General features: G+C 34.9%; 2 protein-coding genes across 3 annotated transcripts in view; one reads left to right on the forward strand and one right to left on the reverse strand.

Annotated features, from left to right (window-relative positions):
* rbpjl (recombination signal binding protein for immunoglobulin kappa J region-like) overlaps positions 1-8,974 on the reverse strand; it is a 25,169-nt gene extending 16,195 nt beyond the window's left edge. For both annotated transcript variants that reach the window (XM_053683600.1, XM_017479167.3), the window contains exons 1-4: positions 8,766-8,974; positions 6,806-6,917; positions 1,570-1,704; positions 48-118 (exon numbers count right to left, since the gene is read on the reverse strand). In XM_053683600.1, the coding sequence (XP_053539575.1) occupies positions 48-118; positions 1,570-1,704; positions 6,806-6,917; positions 8,766-8,799 (352 nt within the window). In that variant the 5' untranslated portion in view covers positions 8,800-8,974. The remainder of the gene's footprint in view (positions 1-47; positions 119-1,569; positions 1,705-6,805; positions 6,918-8,765) is intronic.
* The window catches only part of matn4 (matrilin 4), a 27,204-nt gene continuing 20,052 nt past the window's right edge, over positions 6,049-13,200 (forward strand). The window contains exons 1-3 of the mRNA XM_017479162.3: positions 6,049-6,849; positions 11,795-11,917; positions 12,333-12,899. Of these exons, the coding sequence (XP_017334651.1) occupies positions 11,845-11,917; positions 12,333-12,899 (640 nt within the window). The 5' untranslated portion in view covers positions 6,049-6,849; positions 11,795-11,844. The remainder of the gene's footprint in view (positions 6,850-11,794; positions 11,918-12,332; positions 12,900-13,200) is intronic.

Consider the following 13,200-nt stretch of genomic DNA (forward strand, 5'->3'; position numbering starts at 1 on the left):
TAATAAAGTAATGATGATTAAACCAAAGAAATGACTGACTCACAAACCTTCAAAATGTTCTTGTCTGAGATTCCATCCAGCTCCACAGAGGTACACACAAGGAGGAGGACAGAAAAATCTGTTTGCCCAGACACAAAATTGCTAAACACCAAAATTATATACTTTCTTGGACTTAAAAATATGCATACATTGCAATAAAAATGACATCTTAGCAAGTGCAAATATCAGATTTATCTAGTATTTCCTTCTATTTTATTATTTTACTCTTTTCAAGCTTGGAATGGTCTTGTTTTATTGCCAGATAATTGTGCTTCTTTCTAGAAATAAATGCTTACAATTAGCTAAATTATCTGCCAATAGAATGAAACGATTTCAAGCTTGAAATGAGTAAAATGTCTAGAAATAGATTTTAGTAATCTTATATTTGGTTTGTTGTAATCTTGTAATAGGAAATACTAGATAAAAATGTGACAGTGTTTTCTTCAGATTCCGGGTTTCTTCACAAGTGTTACACTCTGTATTTGTAATAAGTAAGCTGGAGGCATGCTTGGAACAACTCAAAAGGGAGCTTTATTCTCTCTTTCACGTTCAGCTTATTGTACACACACACACACCCACACACACACACACACACACACACACACACACACACACACACACACACACACACACACACACACACACACACACACACACACACACACACACACACAGTAAAACCATATAAATTAATTTAACTCAAAAAAATGTGAGGAAACTAATTACCTCAAAATTTTAAAGTTGATCAATCAATGTCTTTAAGCCAAATACAAAATAACAAAAATTTATTTACAAAGTTTGAGTTACATTTTGTTATATTTACGTGTATTTGGCTTAAAGAAACTAAATTAGTTTCATGAAATTTTTTAGTTAAATGAACTTATCCAGTTTTACAGTGCACACACACACACACACACACACACGCGCACACATATGGCTTGCTGCTGGATGCTCTCTCTCTCTCTCTCTCTCTCTCTCTCTCTCTCTCTCTCTCTCTCTCTCTCTGTCTTTGTGCTTGTCTCTCTCCTTTTTATGCACACATCTCCTCACCGCAACACTGAGCAAGGTGTACATTCCTTACCACTCTCCGGCTCCGCCCTCCATTCTCAAACCATCGTTCGAGAATGCCCCCACTTCCACAGGGACTATATTCAAGATGTTTTCATTTGCTAAGATATCATCTTTTGCAGTGTACCTTACATGAATGTTTATCTTTTTTTGCTTTCCTTTACTTTGGTTACTACTCACTAAAACCTAATCCTATACAATGTTACATGCCATCTAGTAAATGAGGTGTTTAAGAATGAATCCTGACTTGTAATATTTAACTGAGAGTTCACACTAAATGTAAATATTACTCTGAGGATATCACATATAAAACTCCACTGAAAAATAAAGTAGCATCATAAAATCTAAGCTAGACAGCCAATTTAGGTCTCTAGGTCCATAATGAAATTTTACACAGTTAAAATTGGGAGAACTGAATGAAGCATGTCTTATTCTTCATTGTCTTATATAAGACATTCTTACCGTTTCTCATTTCCATAGGACTTCTGAGCAACTCTGGCATGGAGAATGAGCACTGATTGATCAGGTCTGTATCGAAGGTACTGTGTCACCGAGTCTCTGCTTATTCTTGGCATTAAAGCAAAACTCTGATCCACCCTATGGATGTAGACAATTTTCGTAAATTGTAGTAAACTGTTCTGGTCTAAGCATATTTATAATACTATCTATAAAATATGGAATGTGCTGCAGTAAATATTTAACAAAAGAGCTAAACTAAGCATGTTTTTTGAGTTCACGTGTTTTTTAAATCGCATTATACTTTTATCGTATAGTCAAATATTGACATTATATTATCTCACTGACATCATATATAACAATGACATTATAAACTCACTGAAGAGTTGGTCCAATAAGGCTGCAAGACTTGCACCTGAGTGTCCATATAGTACCAACATTAATAATATGGACAGCAAATTGAAGTGGTTAAAAGTGGAAGATACCATGCATCATGGCCATTGGAACGTCATTTCCGTATTCCAAGAGCAATATTAACTACCTAGAAATACCATCTGCAGGGCATTGATTGCACCCAGTGATCTTTGAGTGCACACACACACACACACACACACACACACAAACACACACACTCACACTCACACACACACACACACACACACAATTAGCCAGTAAGTTACTGACTGTTGGTTAGCTTTTATTTGCGGTCATAAAAGGGGAGCACTTTTCTGTCACTAATCATATGATCTAGAGATACACATGGATCACATCTAAGGATAGTAGCTTATTACAGTGTTAGTGAGCTACCCTTAATTATAATAATTTCTATTTGCTAGCTCACAGTTTTGGGCCAATTTTGTTTAAAGATTTTGTGTACTATTTGTGATTTCAATAATTTATTTTAGTTTTAGAAATAAAATAACACATAGAACTCTGCTGCCAACAAGTATAGTCCTTCTGGTAACAAAAGCCCTATTCAGACTGGATTAGTTTTCAGGACATATGGCTGTAAATTAATTGTTACTACAGATGTCTGTGATATTTATCATCAATTCGTATGGGAAAATCGATTTCTGTAAAAATTGCAGAGATGGGCTTGTTTTGGTCATTTACATGCTGACAATCCATCACAGCAGCCCCGCACGTTATCCCTAACATGGTGCTGCACCTCAGTGTTCACTAATATGATATGGCACCAACAAAGCAAAAGAAATGCTGCAACTGGACAAGAGCTAAAATTTTATTTTTAGTTTCAGTTTAGGGAGAATGACATTATCAAACTGTGTTTGAAGAAATGGTACATAATCATTCCATTTGTGGTATTGGGAAGATTCCAATGGGAAGATTTTTCGGGAAGTTCGCAGTGTTTGATGACTGGACTCAAGAACGAATCAACTACCTAAAAAATACAGAGTGCACTCACACAGGATTAGTTTAACATGGGGGTAATTAATGACTGTCAGAAGTCTGGAACCCATGGACATCACCAAATGCTGAATCTTTACCAACCACAGCAGCACTGCCAAAGCTAAAATCAGCAATAAGAAGCTTTCTCCACATATTAATCTAACCACCTGCAAATTACAGAATATACACAACGAAAAAATGACATCTTAGCAAATGAAAATATCTTGAATATAGTTAGAATTATCTAGTATTTCCTATAATAAGCTTTCAGTTAAACAAATATAACATTATTAATCCTATTTATAGACTATTTTTATTCATTTCAAACTTTGCATTTTCTTGGTCTATTGGCAGATTATTTAGCTTTTTTCTAGAAATAAATGCTTAAAATTAGCAAAAATGATCTGCCAATAGAACAAGATTATTTCAAGCCTGGAATTAGTACAACTGTTTAAAAATACATTTTAGGATTCTTACATTTGGTTTGTTGTAATCTTGTAATAGGAAATACTAGATACACTTGACAGTTTAAGATATTTTGCTACAATATCATTTTTTTTTTTTTTTTGCAACATACTGTGCTGTATACCACAGGCTAGCCATCTTCTCAAATCTCAGCAAGACTGACAAAAAGAGAACATAGTTCTGGTAATTGTGGTGGCCTGGGAAAACTGTGAAATTTTTAACATCTGAAAAAATAAATGTTTCCAAAGTTACAGCATTTGTAAAAATAGGGTTAATCCCAAATGTGAAAAAAAGGGGGGGGGGGGGGGGGGTGTCGTTAAAATTTAATTCAAGCTCCGGTGAACCACCATAGTTAATTTCATTTGAGAAATTTGAGATTTTGAGAATGCTACATTTATTTATTTATTTATTTATTTTATTGATTATTTATTTATTTATTTTTTATATATTTGTACATTTGTTCACCTTATTTGAATTCAGCTACAGCAACATCCAAAGGGTTTCCAATAATCTTCAATAATAGTTTTCAATAATCTTCAAGTTTGCACATTTTCTGAATTTGTTGTCGAAGAGTTTTTGAAATCTTCAGCAACAAATTCAGAAAATGTCCAAAATCAGAACAGCTCAAAAACCTTTACAACCGCAAACACAGAGACACTGTGGACCAAATATATGCATGTCCATGACCAATAAACAAAAATTGAAAAATCAATTTCAAAATCTGTGAAACTATAATGTGAGAAATATTGAAAGTCATTAAATAAAACAAAGAAATAATGTGTTTCAGTACAAAATGCCAATATATGAAATTCCTGAATCCAAACAACAACAAACATTAACCAGTGAAATATATTAGAACAAATATCAGTAAATAACAACCTAACTGAGATGGACACACTGATAATACCTGCCATATAGAAACTAAAGACCAAATAAAAATACAAATCTGTGCTAGAAGGTTAGTAGTCTGTAATATAATTATGTGGAGAATTTAATCAAAAATACACACAAAATACAAAACACAAAGAAATAAATCAAACTCAAATTTCCTTCTTACAGAACCACAGAACAACAGAACATCTGTTCACTCTTCAAACCATATTAAAAACAGACTCATAAAAAACACTGAGAGAAAATCAATAATTGATTTTTGAACATTAAAAGGCATTGACTTTAAGGCACAGTGTAATCGCACTTTGAATCACCAAAAGATGAATCACCAAAATGAATCACCAAAAGATTCTATTAATACAAGAAACTTGCTGTAATGATTGGAACTTTAAAATAAATGTGAACAAAGCAATATAGATTTTTTTTTTTTTGAATAAACACAGACTATAGGCAATGCCCTAATAACCACAACACCAGTTACATACAATATATTTATCTTAAAAGATAATCTCAGCCAAAACGTTTAAATTTTTAAATCATCATTGGCTAGTGAGATTTGGATCAACAGCTCCCTGAAAAAGAAGTAGAGACTTCAATGTCACGAATTTTGGAGAGCGTTCTGGATGCGGTTCTCTGTATAGTTATATTGTTTGCACTTTGTAGTGGAAATTACTTACTTGTTTAGTTAGTATATTAGTTCATAATGAATATTTGAGGTTTGGGTAGTCTCATATGACTATTTTTCTCTAAGATGAGATCTCAGGAATGGCACACAGTGGCAGCGGTGTCATCAATGTCCTCCTCCTCCTCCTCAGCTGGACACTTGAGCTGCCATTCCAAATCTCACTAGCCAATGAGAGTAAATCGCTGTTAAGCCCGCCCAAATGTGAGATTGGTGCCAGAATGGTGAACATAAAATTGCACAGCATGAACAAAAAGTTTGTAAGAATAAATGAAAACTCTGGCAGTGCATTCATAAACCATGATTAGCACAAATGAAGATAAAGAAAACTGTTAACAAAGAATTCTGTTTACTGAAAGACCATTTAAAAATTTTGCCACCGAGATGGGTGCAAGATGGGTACTGTTCTGACCTGAAATTTAGTTTTCTTCTTGCAGTTTAAAAACATAGAAAGTATTAATGCTTTTTCTCATCAGTCTGGGTCTTTTTCCCCCACTTTGTGTTGTTTTTTTTTTTTATTGAAAATTGCTCATTGATATTAAACCTGGTCAGTCATGTGTTGTTTGTATAATAGTACATTTTGGTGTTGCTGAGCATGCCAGTGCATTTCTTCTTTTCAGGAATGTACCAAATTGTTCATTTGGCCACACCTAAAGTTTCTGCTACTTTTGGGCAGTGGTAGCTCAGTGGACATTGGATGTGTGATTGGAAGGTTGTGAGTTCAAATCCCCTCACCACCAAGCTGTCACTGCTGGGTCCATTAGCCCTAACCCTCATCTGCTCAGTTGTATAAAACAAAATAGATAAATGTAAGTTGCTCTGAATAAGGGTGTCTGCGAAATGCCGTATTTTTTTTTTTAATGCTATTAAATTAACACAGACCTTTATATAATTTAAAATACCAGATTCAAGTGCATTTCCAGTTTACTTATATATATATATATATATATATATATATATATATATATATATATATATATATATATATATATATATATATATATATATATATTTGCATTTTATTATATTTTACATTTATTAGTAGACATCCTTATGATGACTCTGTGGCTCTCTCTCTCTCTCAACACACACACACACACACACACACACACACACACACACACACACACACACACAGTCCTAACGCTTTAAATATTTGCATATTATTTCTGAAAGACTGGTATTGATTTTTGGTAGCTTGCTAATGTTTTAATTCCATTTTAATAAACAACATAAACATTAATAAAGAAATGAAAGCTATTGCTATTAAATAACATTAATAATCCTTAGTATTCTTAGTAGCTGGTGAATGTTAGTTTAACAGTGTGGATTAATTAAGACCTTTTCAGATTGCCCTTATATTTCTTTCTGTCTGTTTGTTAGTTTGTGTATTCAATTTCTTCTTATGACGTTTTCAACTAAAACTAAGATAAACAATCTGTATTGCTTTGTTCAGACTGTTGGTTTATAGACACTGCCCCCTTTAGCTGATGATAAAATTGCCGGTATGTTTTACGTTTAAGTTTCAGAGGGGGTGGGTCCACATAACCTGCTCCACACATTTAATCCCAAATCAATGTCTTGCAAATTCATTCTGTGTCTTTGTTACAGATCATAACTGCACTCTAAATACTAGTATAGCTTAATGAGAAGTCTCTTAATTGTTTCCAGTCATTGTTCGGTTCATTTTGGAGAAGAGGGAAAACTATCCGGTCGCCTTAGGACCCTGAGAGAGAGAGAGAGAGAGAGAGAGAGAGAGAGAGAGAGAGAGAGAGAGAGAGAGAGAGGTTAGTCTACCTGTCCCTTCTGGCCGGCTCATCTCTTCCCAGTACTTCGCCAAGGTGAGTAAGGGCTGATGCTTCAGCTCTGTACACGTGAGAGGAGACCACAGAATGCTCATTCTGCAGGCCTGAAAATGAACATTTTTATTTTATTTTTGTATAAGGTATTAATGTATAATGTATTATGTACATTATAATAAACAAGTGAATGTTGGGAGGGGATTTTTGTAAATCAACAAGTTTTGTAAATCGGTTAATCTTTTGGCTCGTTTGTAATCGTCGCTAATATTTAAAACCAAATTAAACCCAAATTGTAAACATTTTATAATGTTGTATGAATCATGTAGAACGGCCGCGAATTCTGCTCTTCCCTCGCGCCCACAGCACGCTAGCATTGGATTAAATCAGTTAACAGCATATGAGACATTCCACCGAATGGGAGACATTTGCCTGTATTAACGCTTTAAAATTTAATTAAATTTATGTATTTTTTTTATATATATATTTAATTTATATTTTTTCAACACCGAACCTAATAACACATATTTCACTGTTCAAAATGTATATTGGTCAATCTCATGTAAATTTCTTTCTTTATTATTTTTTTTTATTTTATTTTATTTTATTTTATTTATTTTTTTTACACAAGGTTTCAAAGCGGGAGATGGATGCATTTTTACTCAGTTCTGTTACCAAAAATCTCGTGTCCTTTTACATGACATGGTCGCTGCTCTTGGAACGCGTTTTATGAAATATTTCAGAATATTTTTTTTTATTTAAATGTTATATTTTATCGTACTTAAAATACTACCATAGTCGAAGACTGACACTTATACTGACTGAGAAGCTGAAAGGAATTGTCTAAGTGAAACATTATGTACCTGAGGTTACATGTAAAAAGGTTGTTTTGTTCAAACGTAGTGAAAGTCACACACGGAAAAACAGGGACTGTTTCTTCTGAGAGTCTGCTTAAGCTAATATATGTCAGTAACAGTAGCAGAGTCCCACATCTGCTTCCAATTACCCTCTAACAAGAAGTTGCTGTTCCTTAACCCAGGGATATTATGAAGCTGTCAGTCAACCCTAAGTAATAGAAGCACTGCTCTCTAATTCTCTGTTGAGACCCTCTTCGGTGGTGAGATCCCCTTTTCTTTTGACAGTGCCCCAAGTTGAGCTGAGCAGAATGTGTGTGTTTCTCTTTTAGAGATTCCTCATGGCTTGATGTACACATGGTCATACATATAGAAAGAGTACTTTCACTTAGTTCTGTGAATTAATATTCATTCATTTTAATCTCCTTCACTTCATACAATTGTTTATTAACAGTGAAAAGCCCCTTCAACTTGGTCTTGTATGAAAAGTTCTGAACAGTTTAGAGTTAAGAGCAGGGTTATGTGTTCATAACTTTCCTTAGAACTTCACTAGTATGAAATTCAACAAAAGTAATTTTGTTTATTAGAAGTCCTGAAAGTTATGTTGGTGTATGTTGAGAATATCAGTAAACAGGAAGTTAAATCCAGGTTCTCTGGACAAGTATTAGTGGTTATTTTGGGCTTTTTTTGTTAGAAAAAGGAGTAGGTGTATAAACTGTAAAATACTGGCTAAAGTTTACAAACATAATAGTATTAATATTGATAAAATAATAATAATAATTAAAAATGTTTTACACCCTAATCTCATAAGAAATATGTTGGAATTGTAGCAAGTAAAAGCAATAAGTTGTATTTCTTAGTAAGTCATAAGAAAACTTGAGACTGCTTACTTTGTCCCCCACCTTAACCATAACCATTTATAATTTATAATCTGAGTTTGATCATGCATTTTAATATGAATTTAACACCAAAACAAAACATTTTCAAAATTATACTTTTTTTCTATATTAAAATGGCTTTGACCCTTTTGGGAAATTCATGCCTATATAAAGAGTGAATTTTCTGTGAAAGATAGCAGCGCAGCCGTGGAATGCTGTCACTCACCAACTTCTCTCTGAGCTTCATTTTGTTCCTGCATGTCTTTCAGTCCTTCCTGTATCTTCTAGTGTTCTTTTGCCCTGCGTTATACTCCACTGTTCACAATTCTGCACTTAATTGCACCCATTTTTCTGATCTATCTGCAGTGCGTAGATGGTAAACTTATCAGACCTCTACTATAAGTGTCTTCATTGCCTGCTGTTGTGGCATTGGTGTTGAACTCCCAGTGGTGTGTGTCAACCCCTGTGTACATTTGTTTTGTGAGATAACAACCTGCACTCAGATGTGTAGTTCTCATGCCCCCAATTTGCTTTGCAAATAGTAGCTGAAACAAGTAAATACATAGACTGAGATCCATAGAGTATAATCATGGATATCATCTGAATAAAGAATTATTTTGCTTTGAGTTTATTTATATATTAAGCTATAAATTTGGGTTTTATTAGTAAGACATAACTTTCCAAGTAGAGGGAAAGGAAAAATGAAGTAGCAGACTTATCACAAATAAGTATTTTCATATTCATAATAATTGTAACAAACACCTTTCTTAGAGAAGGTGTACAAATGAACTCTAATTTAACTCTGCATGAAATATAACATTGAAGTAGAAGTTATGTAATCACTTTTATTCCCAAAGGAGTAGAATGGGTTGACTTGGGCCATTACTTTTCCTTTTCCTTTTGTTGTGAGTTTCTTAACCTGCATCTTCTAAGATGCGCAGATGGAAATTTTGTTTCTATACGAGCACCTGTGTTGTTTTTATATGGCTGTTTTAACTATACACTCTGTTAGAACAATGTTGATTTATAGGATATAAGTACATTCAGGGATGTGTTGTTATTAATTTTATTCAGCCTGACCAGGGCAGGAGTTAATAAAACTCCATTCAGGGACGTGTTGTTATTAATTTTATTCAGCCTGACCAGGGCAGGAGTTAATAAAACTACACATCTCTCAAGACTTCTATGGATAATTCAAAGTTTTTTTTTTTATTAGCTTCCTAAAGAGGTCTACATGAAACAATAAGGGTTACCCCAGCAGGACCAACATATTTTAGATCTTGTGACTGCAAAATGCAAATCTGATTGAAATGTAATTACACTTCCACTTCCAATATTCTAACACTATCTAACTAACTAACTATAAACTGTGCAAGAAATTTATGTAAATGTATGCAATTAGGACTGAAACATGTATGTCTTGTGACACTGCATAGAAAATTCTAGCAAGATTTTCCAGAGAAACGATGAACCAGGAAGTGGTTATACTGAAACTGATTCGTGTTAGGGAAGGTAAAGCTGCAAATTATGGCTGCTCATAAAAAGCACTGTAGTGTGGTATTACTCTCTTTGTAATATCCTAATGAAAAAGAGGGGAAAAAACAGACAGCAAAATCTGTCAAGATCCATCGGCACTTTCAATTTAGATCATCTATTTAGTATCATAAGATAAAACTGAAAGAAATTTTGACATTAATATATAAAAAAAATTCCTGCATGGTTACATGATATTCCAACAGTAATCCAACTGCACCTTAGTAATCTTTCAATATTTAATAATAATAACTACAACTTCATTATAATATGTGGTATTATGAGTAGAATGTCTGAGAGTGCCTCAGTAACTCTTTAAAAGAATAGTTCACCCAAAAATTAAAATTCTGTCATAAATTTCTCACTCTCATGTTGTTCCAAACCCATAAGACTTTCCTTAATTTTTGGAGCATAAATGAAGACATTTTTAATGAAACCTGGGAGATTTCTGTCTCTCCATTTACAGTCCAAGTATCCAAAACTTTCAAGCTCCAAAAAGTTCATAAAGGCATTGTAAAAGTAATCCATGTGACTCAAGTGGTTTAATCCCAATTTTATGAAGCGATACGAATGCTTTGTGTGCAGAAAAAAAACTAAAATTAATTGTGTATTCACAAAATATGTTCACTTTTGCATATATCTCCGACACGCATTCATGAGAGAACATTGTGTTGCACGTTGTGTTGACGTGACAGTGGACAAAAAAATGTCTGGAGGAAGATGGATTTCTTTTCCGATGTCTTTATGAACTTTTTGGAGCTTGAAAGTTTTGGTTACCTGGACTGTAGAAGGAGAGACATAAATCTCCCAGGTTTCATTAAAAATGTCTTAATTTATGCTCTGAAGTTGAATGAAAGTCTTATGGGTTTGGAATGACATGAGGATGAGTAATTGATAACAGAATTTTCATTTTTGAGAGAACTATTGTTTTAACTACTCATGGATGATATCTAGACATGAAGTGCACACACATGCACTCACACACACGCATGCACACACACGCTCGCACACACGCACACGCGCACACACACACACACACACACACACAGAGGCTCTTTGTATCAGTCAGACATAATGGAAAAAGGTCTGGTGATGCTGAAAAAAAACCCCACTGTGGTTCAGTCGAGTCCTAAAGGGAGCGCAAATCAAACAGTTACACAACATTTTACCTCAGAACTCTGTTTATATAAAGTAGGAGAAAGAGCACGGCAGAAGGTCCCAAGGACTGTAAATGACTGATGTAGAGTGCTTGACAAGTTTAAATGTACATTTCACACTTACTTTCTACTTCTAGTTTGAGTCATCTGCTGATGAGGAGTATATTCACAGCTTTGCTTTAGCCTTTAATGTTTCCCATTAATAGCCTCCTATATGATAATTGTACAAAGAATGCCATGCTTCACAGTGATGTCCCTTCCCAGACCCTCCAAAAAGAACCATGTTTGTAGTCTCATATTACATGCAGCATGCCTTTTACAAGCTCAGCTGTGCAGATATTGTAATTTTCCTGTAATTACCTTGCACCGTATTTGAACCAACACCCTGTAAACATGCAAGTTTGAATGAGTTGAATAATTTCTGTGTTACCAACATCTGGTTGGAACTTCTACATGTTGCTGCAGGCAATCTGTTTGTCCAGGTTGGAATGAGCAGCTGTTCCTAAAATATATGCCTTGTGCTCTGACCTAGAACTCTCACTTTCTTTCTCTTGACCCCTTACAGACATCAGGGCAGATTGAATACACAGCAAGCCTGAGCATCAAGTGTCTAGAATGAAACATTTGTTTGTTTGTGTTGGTACACTGCTGGCTTTAGTGAACATCATGGAAGCGAGGCCAAAAGCAGGTAATTCTAAATAAAATACATCAAAACTCTAAGATCTAATTTATTTAAAATGCATAAAGTTTTATACAATATAGTTTGTGACACTGGTAAGCACTTTAACAGAAATCTGGATAAAGCTTGACTGGGGCTGTTGGGCTATCTACACATACTGCTAATAGGTTCTTTATTGCTGGAAGTAATTAGATAATATTTATTTTCCATGTTAAAACTCCTATATTGTTTCTAGTTTCGTCTAGTGGACATTACTTAAAGGTTATACATGACAGTTAATTTGTTTATGTTTAGCCAGGTCAACATTGTTTGCAACTTCCACTGTCTACTGTTTATTTCTGCCTCATGTTTGTCTAAATATGCTGTGCATGTCTCTTTTTGTTTCTTTGTATACCTCCCTGATCATACTTTTCTGGTTATACAGCAGAAAAAGAAAAGTGTAAGTCTGGCCCGGTTGACCTTGTCTTCATAATTGATGGCTCACGCAGTGTTCGGCCACACGAATTTGAGATGATGCGCAAGTTTATGATCGACATTATCAATGAGATGGACATCAGCCCCAATGTCACCCGTGTGGGTGTTGTTCAGTACTCTAGTCAAGTGCAGAATGTCTTTTCCCTGAAACAGTTAATTACTCATGAGGAAAAGATCAAAGCCATCAAAGAGATCATTCCATTGGCACAGGGTACCATGACTGGCCTGGCTATCCGTTATGCCATGAATGTGGCATTCTCTGCTGAGGAGGGGGCTCGGCCCAATGTGCCTCATGTAGCGCTGATTGTCACTGATGGGCGGCCTCAGGACCGTGTTGCTGAGGTAGCTGCGGCTGCTCGAGAGTCTGGGATCGAGATCTATGCTGTGGGAGTAGCCAGAGCTGACCTGACATCCCTGAGAGCAATGGCATCACCACCTTTTGAAGACCATATTTTCCTAGTGGAGACCTTCGATCTCATTCACCAGTTTGGGCTCCAGTTCCAAGACAAGCTTTGCAGTAAATTAATTTTTCTCATACTTCTGCTACAGTAAACACATACTGAATCTCCTCTAGCGCAGGGGTGTCACTCACAAATTCTGCCAGGACCACCTTGGCATTTTTGTGAGCACTTGAAGGGCCATAAACTATGCTATTCATTTTGTAACATTCTATCAATTAATACCAATAACTTATGCTCTGAAATTAGAATACAACACAGTACGTTTCTAGGGAAAAGAAGGGCTAAGACAAACTGTACTAGTGTATGTACTATGAGGGCTATGTGATACCATTAATTAATCTGATTAAAGGTATTTAA

The sequence above is a fragment of the Ictalurus punctatus genome, chromosome 11 (assembly GCF_001660625.3).
Source record: "Ictalurus punctatus breed USDA103 chromosome 11, Coco_2.0, whole genome shotgun sequence".
NCBI classification, from domain to species: Eukaryota; Metazoa; Chordata; class Actinopteri; order Siluriformes; family Ictaluridae; genus Ictalurus; species Ictalurus punctatus.